The following is a 14476-nucleotide window of genomic DNA, read 5'->3' as shown; positions in this document are numbered from 1 at the left end:
CAACTACGTTTTTCTTTTTTGCCAAAAAAGGACAGTTATTGACATCTTTAATACCATCTAGAGGCTGTCAAATGGGACTGTGTGTGTCAGGTATTGCTCCAAAACTCTCTCCAGGGAAAGGGAACAAGGGATATTGTGAAAATGAAAGGCCTACTTAATACTTTACAATTCAAACATTAACTGTTTTTCTTCTTTTCTATCTTTTTAATAAAAGGTTAAAAAGATATTTAATGGTCTGTTTGCCGTAGTACTAAGCAGGCTGAGGCCTCTGCATACTGAACCCCGTTGAAAATTGTTATATGTCGGACAATAACTAGGTCATGTTAACACCTTTTACTCTTTGGGCCGCATACTCCATCTAAATTAATACAATGCCCATGCACAAACTCACATGTGCATAGACACAGACATGCAAATACATATGAAATCATGCACTCATGCATGCACACACATCTAAGTTCATACACATATATAAATACCATGTACAAAAACACATGCATATGCTCATATGTGTGTATACATGGGGATACAGAAGCATGTATAATTTGCAGATGCACATAATCATGAGCACCCACACAAAGCCACACCCGGATGTAAGCAAATACACAAATAAACATGAAACTGTAGATGGTGATGGTGGGTTATAAAACAAGTGATGAAAGCCAGGAAAGCTTAAGGTAAAGTTTTCAGTAAATAAATCTTTGAACACTAGGAAATTTGGATTTAGCAAACAACCTTAACTATGCCCCCTCTCTGGATCCTGACCACTCTATACTTATATCCCTCAGGCACCTTTCCAAACAGATGTTATTCCTTTCTTTGCAGTGCCAATCACCACATACATTAGGGGCAGCAGTTCTCAACCAGAGGTCCGCGGTGCCCTGGGGGGCTGCAAGCAGGTGTCAGGGGGTACACCAAGCAGGGCCAGCATTAGACTCACTGGGGCCGAGGGCAGAAAGCTGGAGCCCTGCCACGTGGGGCTTAAGCTTAAGCAGCTTAGCTTTGTGGGGCCCTGGACAGTGGCCCTGCTTGCTACCCCTAATGCCAGCACCGGCTTTCATATGCAGAAAAACAGTTGTTATGGCACAGGTGGGCCATGGAGTTTTTATAGCATGTTCAGGAGGGCCTCAGAAAGAAAAAGGTTGAAAACCTCTGCATTTGGGTGCTGAGTAATGGATATTATACAGTGAGGGTAAGAGCTGTGCTCTTACTACATTGAAGCCACCTTCCTGCAGCTACCAGCAGTGCTGTCTGCAGGTGGGGAAAGTCCCAGTGTTCTGGCCTATCTTCTAATTCAGGTAGCTGCTTCCCAGTCCCAAGCAATGGGGACTGAAGTTCCCCTGTGGCTGCATTTTTCTCTCTCTCCTGCTTTATCTGGCTATTCACTGTGCTCTCTGCTCCTAGCAATGCCTCTGCTTCTGCTGCATCAAGAGAAGCCAGCAGGAAGAGGCAACTATCATCAGCCTCATTCACATGCTGATGCTGGCACTAAGCCAGAGTGGAGAGAAGAAGCGAGTTCAGAGAAGGAAGGGGAGGGAGAGAAAGCACTGAGGGGAGGCAAGGAGAGGAGCCAACAGGCAGAGGCAGATTAGAGGTTTCTGGGCTTCTGGCCCAGAGCAAGTGGGGGCCCCACCCCACCTCTTCTGCCTACAGTCCCCCCGCCCAACATTCCTGCTGGGGAGCGGGGATGGGATGCAGGGGCTTCCCCCACTCCCCAGCAGGAGCGCCAGGAGAGTGGGGCAAGTCTCTGTGCCCTGACTCTGCTCCCCGGCAGGAGCGCCAGGTGAGCAGGGAGAGCAGATTGGGGTGCGGGGGTGCCCCAATTGGCCAGGGCCCCTGGGCCCAGGCCCCATTTGCCCAGTGGCTAATCCGCCACTGCCAACAGGGGAAGGGAAGACGGATGCAAGGGAAAAGAATACTCCAGGGCTTGGGGGGAATCTCTGAGCATAGGGCAGGGCATGGGAGACCCCTCAGGGCTGGGGGAAGAGAGCTAATCTCAGGGCATGTGGAAGAGAAGACTCCAGACCTGTCCCTGGACCACACAGGCAAACAACCATGGACACTTGTTCCCAGTGGCCTCCCAGGTCCCAGCCCATGGAGGCCTGGCCCCAGACCAGCCAAGCATCACGCAATTGCCCATCCCCTTACTCATCGAGCAGGTGGCGGGACCAGGCAGGGCATTCTTTGTGATTGCTCCTCCAGGCCACCATGGGCTGCTGAGAGGCCTGGTGCCAGTGTGGGGAGCATGAAGACAATCTCTCCTGTGCTCTCAGTTTCCCCTGCTGGCTCCAGGGCAGTGAGGGGAGGAGAAAAAACAGTCGGGATGCATCAGCCTGAGGAGCAGAGAGGGGATGGGGCAAGAAGGGACAAGGGAGGCTGGAGGGGACACGAGCCCCTTGAAGCTCCTTGGTCGTCAGCAGGGACAGCCAGCACCAGCCAAGGCCTCTAGCTCCTACCAGCCCCGTGGTCATTGAAACATGTTTTACTAATTGGCTGTTAATGCTGAGATCCCCTGCCTCTCTCTGACCCTGCCTGCTTCAGGGCCTCATTGTTCCTGCCCACTTGAATCTCCTCCATACTCCTTCCTACATCTCTGCTTTCTTCCCTTCCATCTGTCCCCTCCCCACTTCTCCACTCCCCCAAAGCCATCCCCACCCTATTATCACTAGCCCATGTTAACCCCCCCCTAAACAACACAACCCCCCTTGCTCATTGAGGCACTAATGAGAAGTGTGCCTATCACTGCCCCATCAACCTGCTTGTACGCTGTGCCCCTTCCCCTACCCCTCATCCCGCTTTGTGTCTTTTCAGACTATAGGGCATGGACTTTGTCTTCCTATAAGTCAGTGCAGAGCCTAGCATGGTTTGGACGCTACTGGAATAGAAATAAGGAAAGGCAGACATGCATCCCAGGGCAGTAACAAGAGGGCACGGCAGGGAGGAGAGAGGGTTCCGGCTGTGTCGCGGACAGGGCAGATGGAAAGAAGGAGAGGTTGGACCCTCAGAAGGGGAGTGAAAGAGAAAGAGAGACACATGCCTCACAAAGAAGATGGAGGAATGACAAGCAATGTCTCACCAAATGCTGTAAGGGAGTGTGGACTGATGGTACTCCCTCAATCACACCAGCTGGGAGTGGCAGGCCACTTGGCTCCCCCAAAGAAAATTACAAAAGGTATGAGAAGCCAAGGTCTGTTGGGAGGAATGATTGTTTTGGAAAGGTCACAGAGCCTGGTGGGGTGGGGGCTCTGCAGTTTTGCAAAACCTTCTGAACTTGAGGCTACGTATCCTAACCACTCTCAGTTCCTAAACTTTTGGGGATCTCCCCTCACTGATTCGATATGTGTTTTTTGCAATGTTGACTGTGAGGTTTTCCATGCTCTTATGTGTTTCCAAGATTTTTCCCCCCAGCTATTTAATAGTACTCTCCAGTCAAGAAAGTTCTGGGCCGGGGATGGGAGGAGGTGAATTGGCTAGCTCTGGGAATGGGAGTGAGAATGGGGAGGGGTGAATGGAAACAGGAATGGGTGTGAATCACAGAAGCCATCTCTCAAAGGGGACTGAGAGAGCACACAGGTCAGCTCAGCAGAATGTGATGTCTTCAGAACTTTGATAGAGTTACCATATTTCCACAAGCAAAAAAGAGGACACTGGGGGGGGGGGGAGGAGCCCCGCTCTAGCCCTGCCCCTGCCCTGCCCCCATCCACTCCCTCCCACTTCCCTCCCCCTGACTGCCCCCCTCAGAACCCCCAACCCCCCCTGCTCCTTGTCCCCTGACTGCCCCTTCCTGGGACCCCTGCCACTAACTGCCCCCTAGGACCCCACCCCCTATCTAAGCCGCCCTGCTTCTTGTCCCCTGACTGCCCCCTCCTGAGAACCCCCTACGACCCTACCTGTCCCCTGACTGCCCCGACCCTTATCCACACCTCCACCCCATATTCACACCCCCGCCCCCAGACAGACCCCCGGGGACTCCCATGCCCTATCCAACTGCTCCCCGCCCCCTGACAGGACCCCCAGAACTCCTGACCCATCCAACCCCCTCTGCTACCTGCCTGCCTCAACCCCTCTCCACACCCCTGCCCCCCTGACAGCCCCCCCAGAACCCCAGACCCATCTAACTCCCTGTCCCTGACTGTCCCAACCCCTCTCCCCCGGACAGCCCCCCCCAAACTCCCGACCCATCCAACCCCCGCTCCCTGTCCCCTGACCAGGGCCAGCTTTAAAGAGCCCAGGAATCGGGCTGCACTCTGGCCGGGGTTGCGGGGCTTGGGGCCGGGCCAGAGGTGCTCAGCCAGGGCTGGGCCAGCGCACTCGGCCGGAACCAGGGCCGGCGCTGTTGGGGCCCGAGCCGGCGCTGCTGGGGCCCGAGCCAGTGCTGCTGGGGGCCGGGCCCGGGCCGGCGCTCGGCCGGAACCGGGACCAGAGACGCTGGGGCCGCCAGGCACCGCTCAGCCCGGGCCGGAGGGAGCCGCTCGGCCAGGGCCGCGCCTCCCCGGAGCTCTCCTATTCTCACCCCCCGGCCCCAGCTTACCTGCTGCTGCCTCCCGCTTGCCCCTGCTTCTTTTCAGACTTCCCGCGAAGATCTGATTGGCGGGAAGCAGGGGAGGGGGAGGAGCAGGTGGGCGGTGCGTTCAGGGGAGTGGAGAAGGGGGAAGACAGCTGCGGGGCTGGATAGCGTGGTAAGGCTGCAGCGGATGGGGGGAGCCGGGAAAGGGCTTAGGGTGCCCAGTGGTGCTTGGCCGCCACTTTTCTGTCTATAAATAGCTGACCGGGGGGAAATCCCGGACATTTTTAGATTTTTAAAAATCCCCCCTGGACAGCTATTTATAGACCGAAAAGCCGGACATGTCCGGGGAAATCCGGACATATGGTAGCCCTAACTTTGAGCAAAGGGTGAATTACAGGGACTTTTTTCTGAAGGCAAAAATTACACAATGTTCTTCTCAGGTCTTAGAGAAGGTCAACATGATAATACAGTTCCCAGGACCAGTCACGCCCACTTGTGATTTTGAAAAGCACCAAGTAAAGGTTCTCATGGGAATGTCAAACACAGAAGGCTGAAGTTCTTTCGCTGGGTCCTGGTTCTGAGATTTGAGTTTGTTTCTGAGTTTTCAAAACCCGGAACCAAATTTTGTTTTCTGATTCCAAATTCACAGCCCTTTCCCTGGGAAACTGTCAGACTTTACTGGAATCAAACATAATCACCATGTCCAAATGAAATACTAACATAAGGGTTTTGATTATATTTCTCCAGTCTTTTTAGTGCTTTCAAAGCTTTAAGGCCCTAAGAAAATTAAGATTGGATTTTGCTAGCAAAGGCTGTTTCCATGATTATCACTTGCAGAGTTCCAGCATGGATTCCATGAATATACTGGTCTGCTTTTATTCCAGAGAATCTTGCTAGAACTGTGACATGAAATCAGACTGCAAACTTGATAATGTGATTTCAGCCACAGTGGAAAGAACATTGTTCACCAAGGACCAAATTACTCCCAGTCCAGTGATTTCACTGAAGTTACACCAGGGATGGATTAGACCCCATATTTTTAAAAGAAAAATGGGGAGTCAAATTCACTGCTAGCATGAATGGGTGTGTAACTCCATTGACTCTATTTACCAGTAGCAAATTTATCCCTAACTACCTAATATGTAAAAAGAGCTACCTGACAACCTTTAGTTTTTACTTGAGTATCGCTCATATAGGGTTAAATTTTGCCCTGTGTAAATTTACTAGTGTAAATTTGGAAGAATTCCACTGACAATAATTGAGAACAGAATTTGGCCCTATATCACTCCCTTAATTTTTAGAGACTATTCTTCAGACTCTTAAAGATTTCAGTTGCCTCTTAAATATTTTCTTTTCTTCTATGGTAATTTAAATATTTTGTTCTATTTAAAGATTGTCTACAATAACTCAGTTTCAGATTAACCTTTAACGAGTATTAAGAAACACAGTTACTTTGATTTCTTTTTAAATCAAAGCTCCTAACTGAAAAGTATTTTTTTTTCTGCTTTAACACTATTTTATTGAAAATCCTGACCTCTCTCAAACTTCTTTCCTCTCTTAGGCAAAAATAAGCCAGGATCCAAGTACAATGAATCTAATTTATCTGACTCATTAAGGAAAATTACATTTAATAAAAAAGTAAATAGAAAATGGGAAATTAAAAAAAAAAATCTATACCTCAAATGGGCACTTGGCAGCAGCAGCAGAGAGTTAGAATAGGAAAGGAATGGTCATACTTCATAATGTATCACTGAGTTGAATTTTGGATTCTGTACATTAATATTTCAAGGGTTAGGTTGTGGGTTTTGTGTGTGTGTGTGTGTGTGTGTGTGTGTGTGTGTGTGTAAAATAGAAGATTTAAAGAAATAGTTGCTGGTAAAGGACATTTTTAATGAGAAGGAGCAGTCTGGCCTAGTGGTGTTAGCACAGGCTTAGCAGCTGGGACTCCAGAGTTACAATTCTATCTGACACCAACTCCCTCTGAACTTGGAGAGTTTGAGGCTCCGCCCTGCTACTCCATCCATCCTCCCTCCCTGTCGCTCACTCTCACTCACTTGCTCATTTTCACCAGGCTGAAGATGGTCCCTTTTCAACCAGGTGTTCCAGTTGAAAAACGGGACACCTGGCAAACCTAGTTTACTTACTTTCTCCTGCTTTGGTTCCCCCCGTGTTAAATGGGAATAGTAGTACTTTTCATCAATCTCATACAGGAGTTGTGAATTGTAAATGTTTGCAAACTGCTTTGAAGATGAAAAGTGCTATAACAGGGCTAAATATTATTAATGAACATGTTCTTAAGCTTAATAATTACTTTCATCATCTTTGGGACTGGTTAATTTCTCTTAAATAAGACAGCTATCTCGTGAAAAATGTTGTCCCCCTCCACAGTCCATTCCTTTAGTGTGTCTGCTTCTGGTAGTGTAATTATTTTTTAAAACAACATTGTGAGTGACATGCAACCCATGTGCGATGTTGCCATAAACTACAATTTATGTCCCACGATTACCAATGCAAAAAGAGTGTAATTTAAAAACAAAGACAATAGGGAAGCCATCTCAATTTTTTTTTGTTTTATTTTCTAATCATCATCATCATGATATTGTGTTAGCCATGCAATCAGAACAATGTGTATCTCAATAGCATTATGAAGCTAGTTCCAGTTGTGAAAAAATAAATAATAAATATTAAAGCAGCTAGAATCTCCTGAGAACCCAGCTGGAACTCATGAAGACTCAGAGGTAGAATGGGAAGGAAGAAGAGAGGAGGATGCAGAAGAGAGTCCAGCCACTAGTTCTTGAGATTCTTGAAGCCACTGGCCAGACAAATTGCAATAGGAGGACACCACTAATGATCCAGGGCAAATTCTCTGTCCTTACTCAGGCAAATGCTCATGGAAGTCAAGAGGAGGTTGTTTGGGCAAAGAATGAGTAACGATCTCAGGATTTGGCTTCTGTGAATGAATTGCTTCAGGTAAGATTGCACTATGCTTTTGTCTTACCAGGAAAGTTTGCTCAAGGCAGGTTTTCAATGAAAACACCTGAGCCTGATCTACACTAGTATTTATACTGTTGCTAGCACCAGTGTGGCTGCACCCTCAGAGTCTGAATAATTATCTAATCCAGCTATTGGATCTGTGAATACCTAATCAGGGTAGGATTCTGAAAATCAAGTCTTGTGCCAGAAATCTCAGCAAATGAAATGTTCTACAAGCCCCTCAGAGAAGCCTTGGGCAGCAACTTCTGGTTAAATGGGTTCTTCCAACCACTTTCACTGTCTCCGAGCTGTATGCTTAGCTTCATCTCACAGAACTCTATTTTGTGTGGATCACTAAATGCAAGTAACCTGCTCAGTATTCTGCCTATTGATTTCACCAGGTAGAGGATTTAAGCCCAGATTTAAAACCAAGGGAAATCTCTATATTTCCTCTTCCACATTTCATTCAAGGACCTATTTTACTTTCTCTGTAGGCACATGCATGAGAAACAAATTCCACGAGCCTCTTAGGGGAAGATTGTGCGGAGAAGAGGTCTCTCTCCTATTCTATATTTTGCAGGGCTCCTTTCACGGCAGCTGAGGCAGAGGCACAGGGGAGGAGGCATGGTCTTAGTGAGCTTCTGTATTTGAAGAAGGCACATAAAAAGAGGAGCCCCGGCACAATCACCAAAGGGCACATTTTGCAGATGAAAACACAAATGATAAATTATGGGAGTTAGTAGCCTAAATACCTTTAAAAATCTGGCCCTTTGGGCCTTTTTAAACATCACTCTCCAATTTCACACTCATACAATAAATCTATTAACCCTCCCCTTTCCCATGTCTTCTGAAAAAACAATGCCAGCCCTGACCAATTAGGACTCTGGCTGTTGCCACTCTTGTGCTTCATCCTTTGACTGTACTGGAATTCTCTCTACCTACTTCTCTTGGGTTTTTATGTAGTGCCTGTCACCATGGTATCTAAGGACTGTGGTATCTACAATAAATCCAATTTCAGTTGTAAGCTCCTCAGGGCAAGGGCTTATCCAAAGTATATACTTTGTAAAGTGCTGTGCTCATCTATGAAATTTTATCAACAATAAAAAAAGTGGGGCATGCAATCCAAGATTGCACGCAATGATCTAGAGGACCAAAACATGAGCTCATGTAGTTTATATGGGGGGGGGGGGAAATGTTCATGCTATGCTGATGTCTTATTGGAAGGAGGTGTAAAGGATCACCCAGAGCATGCATTGGAGAGGGCAGAATAGAACCTGAAATCTCTCAATCAAAACAAAGCAGATGCAGGACTCCTGTGGCTGAAAACCCAAAATTGTGCTTGCATCTTTATGATTTGAGATGCTGGAAATTACAGCTGGTGCAGGAACATGCAGACAAGTTTGGGTTCATTGGCCCCAGCACTGTGGAAATTGCAAACTTCTGAGTGCTATGTATAGTTTGTAATTTGTGTCGGTACAGAGGCAAGGTCTTGAGAGCAGACTGAGGCTTTCTCTTTATGCACGTCTGTCTGTCTGCACAAAGTTCAACATCAGATGGTGGACAGTTTGGGGGGGGGAATTGAATCTGCCCTGTTTTCAATGGAACCTGCCACTCAGGTGGAGCCTCTCATCCAGCTCCCTTCTCTCTCTCTCTCTCTCTCTCTCTCTCTCTGCTTTTAGTGCAAGTCTCTTCTTGCATACTTTTTTCCCCCACTACCCGTCACTGGAGCGCTTGCTTGCATATAAGAAACTGTCCACCCATATCTCTCTCCCAACAGTTCCCATTTCACCATCTCCCATGCCAGTGATGGGGGACGGTGCTTCTCACTACAGCTCAGAGGTACATTGAAGCATTTGGGATCCTGATAAGGCTAAAATCCCAGGACTTTAGCCAAAACCCCACTGCTCAGAGCTCTTTCTGCCTCAGTCGCTGTTTCTCAGGCTCCTGCCTCCTCTACCTTTGCTTCACTATGTGGCTCTTCCCCTCACCCCCCAGTTTCTGGCAGTGCAGGTGACTTGGATCAGGTATGCAACCGCTTGCTGGTGCTATGGCTGGTGATTTGCTCTGTCAAGTCCTGGTAGGAGGTAGATTTCAGGAACCTGGGATAGGAATCCTTCTCCATCAAAGTGCGGGTTTTTGCCTGTGCAGCATCGAAACAAGAAGAAGTAGCAGCTGTCAGGTTCTTCCGGGTTATTTCTCTGGTTTCATGGTCAATATTCACCTGTGAGGAAGGACAGGACATATAATATTCTTTTGGTGTGGGAACATTACCATATGGAGAGGGAAATGATTTCCCTCCATAAATAAAATGGGGGCATGACTAAATATTATGTATGGTCTGGGAAATCACATGATGTGTCTTCCATATAAGATGGCGCTTGGTGTGTGGGAACTAATTTTCCCATTGTCTGAGCGGGGAAAGCACATTACTGTCACAAACTTATGTTAAATAAGTGAAACAGTTCTCAATTCCACACCAATACCATAAAATGCAAAGCTAGAAATAATTCTGACCTCTTTAGGTGCTTCATTTTGAACAAACTCCTTAAAGATCCTGTGGGCCTTGGATGACAGTTTAGTTTTTGACCGGGACTTTTTGAACTCCTCACAAGCCAACCAAAACTCAAGGTTCTCCTCACTGAACTCTGTCTTCAGGAAGGCATGGAATGTAGCCACCCCACCTGAGAAGAAAAAGGAAAATTAGATTTAGGGATGGAAGAATGGGAAAAGGAAGCAGCTTCATACAGCTTTGGGAGATAAGGAATGCTACCAGGTTTTAAAATATATCTTGCTTATTGAGTAATTTAGCATTATTGAAAAGTCTCTCTTGGAGTTCAGACCATGACATAATATTCTACTTCACCCTGGACAGATTCCACCCTTCTCAGATTGTTTGTTGGCCTCTGGGTTCCAATAAACCACTTTCCCACAGACAAGCATGGAATGGGGCATACCCTGTGTCTCCAGCATGTTCTGCATGTCTGACCTTCTATAATGGTTCTCCAGAGTGTATTCCCTGTGGCTTTGGAACAGATAGATAGATCTACAGAGATCTATCTAGGAATTTATATGCCCTCCACGAGTATCTGAGCAGATCTGAGTGGTGACTTTCTCCTTCTTCTTGACTCAATTGTACAGGGAACAAGTCACAAGCAGTGCAGAAGCACACATGCCCCATGTTCAAGAGAGTCTATGAAGTCACACCACTGAATGTATTTGTTAACCAAAATGGGTGACAAAGTTTGGGTTAGGCTGAAACAAGGAGCACATCAGTAGAGAAGGGCCTCTCCTCTGTGGAGTCATTTCTATCATGTCAGTAACATTTTCAGTCCACTTTAGTTTGAAGATTTCTCATGTCACTTATTTAATAGTCCAACTCCTGGGCACTGCGGCCATGTAGGAAGGAGATAATCCCCACCTGATTGCAAAGTGTATCCCTGAAAAGTACTTACGTATGTGTTTGTGTGTGAGAGAGATTTTCTTACTGGGACTCTAGTGCATAGCACAGCCAGTACTTCTGCAAGTACAGACAGTCTGGATGGCAGGATGGATGTACTAAAAATCACACAGAATCAGTACTTCTCCACTGCTGGGCATTTCCTACCGTTCTGGAGGGAAGCTGTTGAATTCTCCCTCTCTAAGAAAATTCTGAATAGTACAAGTGGTAGCATTGCCTCTCAACCCCAAAGTTGAAGAACAATATCCATTTTCATGGGTCTCTACTGAATGTCCATTGAAACTGAGATGGGTAATAACCTTAGCTTGCATGACAATTTACAGTCCAGGTTTTGACAAAGTGATACATCCCACTGACATAACATCAGCATGATAACTTTTATGCCCCAACAACATGACGTGATGCAACGTCTCTGCCAGAAAGAGGACCACGCCTGAAAAATGGCAACCCTACTTGGCCATGCAGCAATTCTGTTTGGTTTTTACCCAGCTTGTTCAGACAGTTATCTGCTCCACTGTCCTCTTTGCATCAAAGCAGCACTCTTAGGAGGGAGAAGGAAGCAGTTCTTAAAGACCGACCTTTCTTTTATTCTAGTCTGAGAATGGACAAACATTACCTATTATTCTGAACTTACGTACACTGTTAACCCTTAGTCTCCCCTCCCACTCAGTCTTGGTGTACTTCCCCCTTCATTCTGTCATACAAGAGACTCATACTCACTTTTACTCTTCAGCAGGTGATCAAAGGACTTCTTCCATTCTAGTACTTCCTCTGAGGAGTTTCTGGAGAGGAAAAGTTAAGTTAAGTATTAACCTTGTTTTATGGAAACAAACTCTAACAAGTGTTCAATCTGGCCAAATTCTCAGGGATAGAAAAGCTCCATGACAGAGGCTACTGTGTTTAGGGGAAGAGGAGAGGATTGCAACACTCTATAGAAAACTAAAGTAAGAGACCCAGCAATCTCATTACCTCTTGGGTCTTCTCCTTCCTTTCTCTTTCTTTCTCCCTCTCTTACTCTCCCAGATGACTCACCAGATCTTAGCTCCATAGTGTAGCTATGGCCAGTTGTTTTTCTATATAGATATTCAAAGGAGTCAATTCCAGCTGGTACAAGCTCTGGCAAAGAGTTTGCCTTCAGGGTCCTGGTTCTAAGGTTGACTACAGTCCACAGATAGAGTCCAGCAGCTGGTTGGGGGACTCCAGTAATCAGTTAAATCCACTCTGGTGTCTAGCCTGAACCTGGGACACCACACTGTGTCCCAGATGCCACTCGCTAGGGCTCCTGTTGTCCAGTCTGGTTTTATGACTGGTAGAGCTGGGTAATAAACATTCCCCTCTGAAAATTTGGGGGTGTGGCTTAGTGGGTGAAGAGTTGCGAGTTCTGCTGATATATTGTGCTTTCTTCCTCATATGGAGAGGGGCATGAACATGATCCAATCCCAGGGCAGCCTTTGGGGACCAATATAACTCTTCCATGATACAGTGCTCTGCTGCTGTGCTCTCCTGCCTATGTCTACCCATGTACAGCAGCAGGGGACCTGTGCTGAGTTGGGGGAAAAGGCAGGCGTGGCTTACCTCAGTTTGGTGCCCTGCTCAGACGTGCTGAAGCTCTCAGCCTCATGTCCCAACTCTGGCTTATGAAGCAGGATCCCTAAACGAGTCTTGAGTTGTTTGGCTCTGAAAGACAGAAGAGGAGCAGATGGGTATGGAATAGATTCTAAGAGGCAAGGAATGGCCACTAGGGGGCAGAGGTGCATGCTCATCAAACTGAGGGAAGACCTGTTAGGACAGGCTTGTTAGCATTATATCCTTACAGAAAAATGCCTCAGGATGCAATTAGCTAGCACTCTGTCTGAATCCAGCATGAATACACAGGGTCAAATTAAACACTGATAGAAACAGGCACAGCTCCATGACTCTAGTGAAGTTTCAGCCCCTTGTTGCTGTAATTGGTTTAACCCACAGTTATCTTTAGTATTAGTCATTGAGTTCCTATTTATGAATTAAAACCTTTCTTCGCCAATCCCACCCTTTGCCACCAGAAGCCACTAGAAAACTCTCAGTAGTTCCTTGGGAGATCGTTTTCTTGTATACACTTCTCCTGTATACACATATAGAGCATGTGTGGAGGTGTTTGTCTGGTTAGTGTATAGTATAGAGGCAGCTGCCTGCCCTGTCTGGCCCTTTCATTATCCCTCTGGCTTCCTCTTCACTCTGGTGTCTGTTGGTCAATCTCTGCTCTGCTCTCCTGATCCTCTTGTCCTCAGTACTTTTTCCTTCTGCTCTGGAGTGTCAGGGAAAATAGTGAAACCGCTCTCTTCTCAACAGCAGTATTGAGAGAGTTCCCTGTCCTGCTGTCTCTGCCACACTACACAGACAGCCCCATGCCTCAGTGTCTCTGCAACACTACTGAGCTATCTCTGTGCCACATGGTCTCTGCGGCAGTACTGGTGCAGCTGCCTGCAGTGGCGTCTCTGCGCCAGCACAGAGACAGCTCCATGCCACAGCATCTCTGCGACAGTATTGAGATACCTCCCTGCCAGTGCATCTTTGCGACAATACAGAGACAGCTACCTGCTATATCACCTTCTCCCTAGAGTACCATCCCGAAGAAAAGGTACAGGTCAAATGTTATTTATACTACTGCTTATACAAGGCGTCTCAGAGGACTGTTATAAAAATCATCGATTCAATGCCAAACAAGTAGCACAAGACTCTGCATCCACATCATTGTTTATTTGAAATGTGTCTGCAGAAATATTTATTTTAAATATATTTGCTACTGTCAGGGCGAAGCAAGTTCTGCAATTGAAGGGAATAGCAAGACAAACCTCAAGCATTTAAAAAATATAAAAGCAGCACTACCCCTTCATATTGCTTACCCCTGCATTCCCCTCCTCCCTGGTACTATAGTGCTAAACTATATTGCTTGAACCACTGTTGGCTATGATTTAACTACAACACGTGTCCCAGTTTTACAAACACAGCATCATTGCCCATGCAAAAGGGGCCATAAGGTCTGGTACTGAATCTAATATTTCTGTATCAACAAGTCCTTTATTTCCCAGAGTCCCAGTATTTCAAAAACTCTTACCTTTCCAAGCAGGTGGAAAGAGCAGCTAAACCCCGGCACATGCTGAGAACTGGACAAGCAGGAGGGTAGGTAGCTGACAACAGGTTTAGTCCTTGTCACTGGATTGGAAAGCAACAAGCAGCTAATGTAGTCCTGTGCTGTAGCCTGGAAGCGGTGCCTGGGAGCTGTGCTTTATATCACATGGGAAGTGGGAGGGGTTAGCCACACACAACTCCAGCCTCTAGCCAACCAAAAGCTCTGACAGTAGTAAGAAAAGATAATGGTTTAGGTGGGTTTCTTTTGTGTGTGTTGAGAGGGAAGTGGGGGAGAATCAGAGCTGTCCTTGAACATCACAGTCCTAACCTGTTCCCAGATAACAGGAAAAACAGACTAATTTCCACCTATAAACTATACCTGCTATGTAAACATCAGAAGCCTCTAGCATTGTGACTGCCCCTAGACTTTC

General features: G+C 46.8%; 1 protein-coding gene across 1 annotated transcript; it reads right to left on the bottom strand.

Moving 5' to 3' along the window:
• Positions 1-6376: 6376 nt before the first annotated feature.
• RGS16 (regulator of G protein signaling 16) lies at positions 6377-14268 on the bottom strand. Its single transcript, XM_005290751.4, has 5 exons — positions 14032-14268; positions 12513-12614; positions 11658-11719; positions 9995-10161; positions 6377-9701 (listed from the first exon to the last, which is right to left on the bottom strand). The coding sequence occupies exons 1-5, from the start codon at positions 14070-14072 to the stop codon at positions 9501-9503; spliced, it is 573 nt and encodes a 190-aa protein (XP_005290808.1). The 5' UTR covers positions 14073-14268; the 3' UTR covers positions 6377-9500.
• Between the last annotated feature and the right edge of the window lie 208 nt (positions 14269-14476).

The sequence above is a fragment of the Chrysemys picta genome, chromosome 8 (assembly GCF_011386835.1).
Source record: "Chrysemys picta bellii isolate R12L10 chromosome 8, ASM1138683v2, whole genome shotgun sequence".
NCBI classification, from domain to species: Eukaryota; Metazoa; Chordata; order Testudines; family Emydidae; genus Chrysemys; species Chrysemys picta.
The sequence above is the reverse complement of the archived record's forward strand: the minus strand, read 5'-3'. Positions and strand labels throughout refer to the sequence as shown.

What these genes read in the sequence shown, in the direction of transcription:
- RGS16 (XM_005290751.4), bottom strand. Translation starts at nt 14,072, where the DNA reads ATGTGCCGGGGTTTAGCTGCTCTTTCCACCTGCTTGGAAAG. An exon ending in CTTTCCACCTGCTTGGAAAG is followed by an intron (nt 12,615 to 14,031) that starts GTAAGAGTTTTT and finishes TCTGTCTTTCAG; the next exon opens with AGCCAAACAACTCAAGACTC. An exon ending in TCACCTGCTGAAGAGTAAAA is followed by an intron (nt 10,162 to 11,657) that starts GTGAGTATGAGT and finishes TTTTCTTCTCAG; the next exon opens with GTGGGGTGGCTACATTCCAT.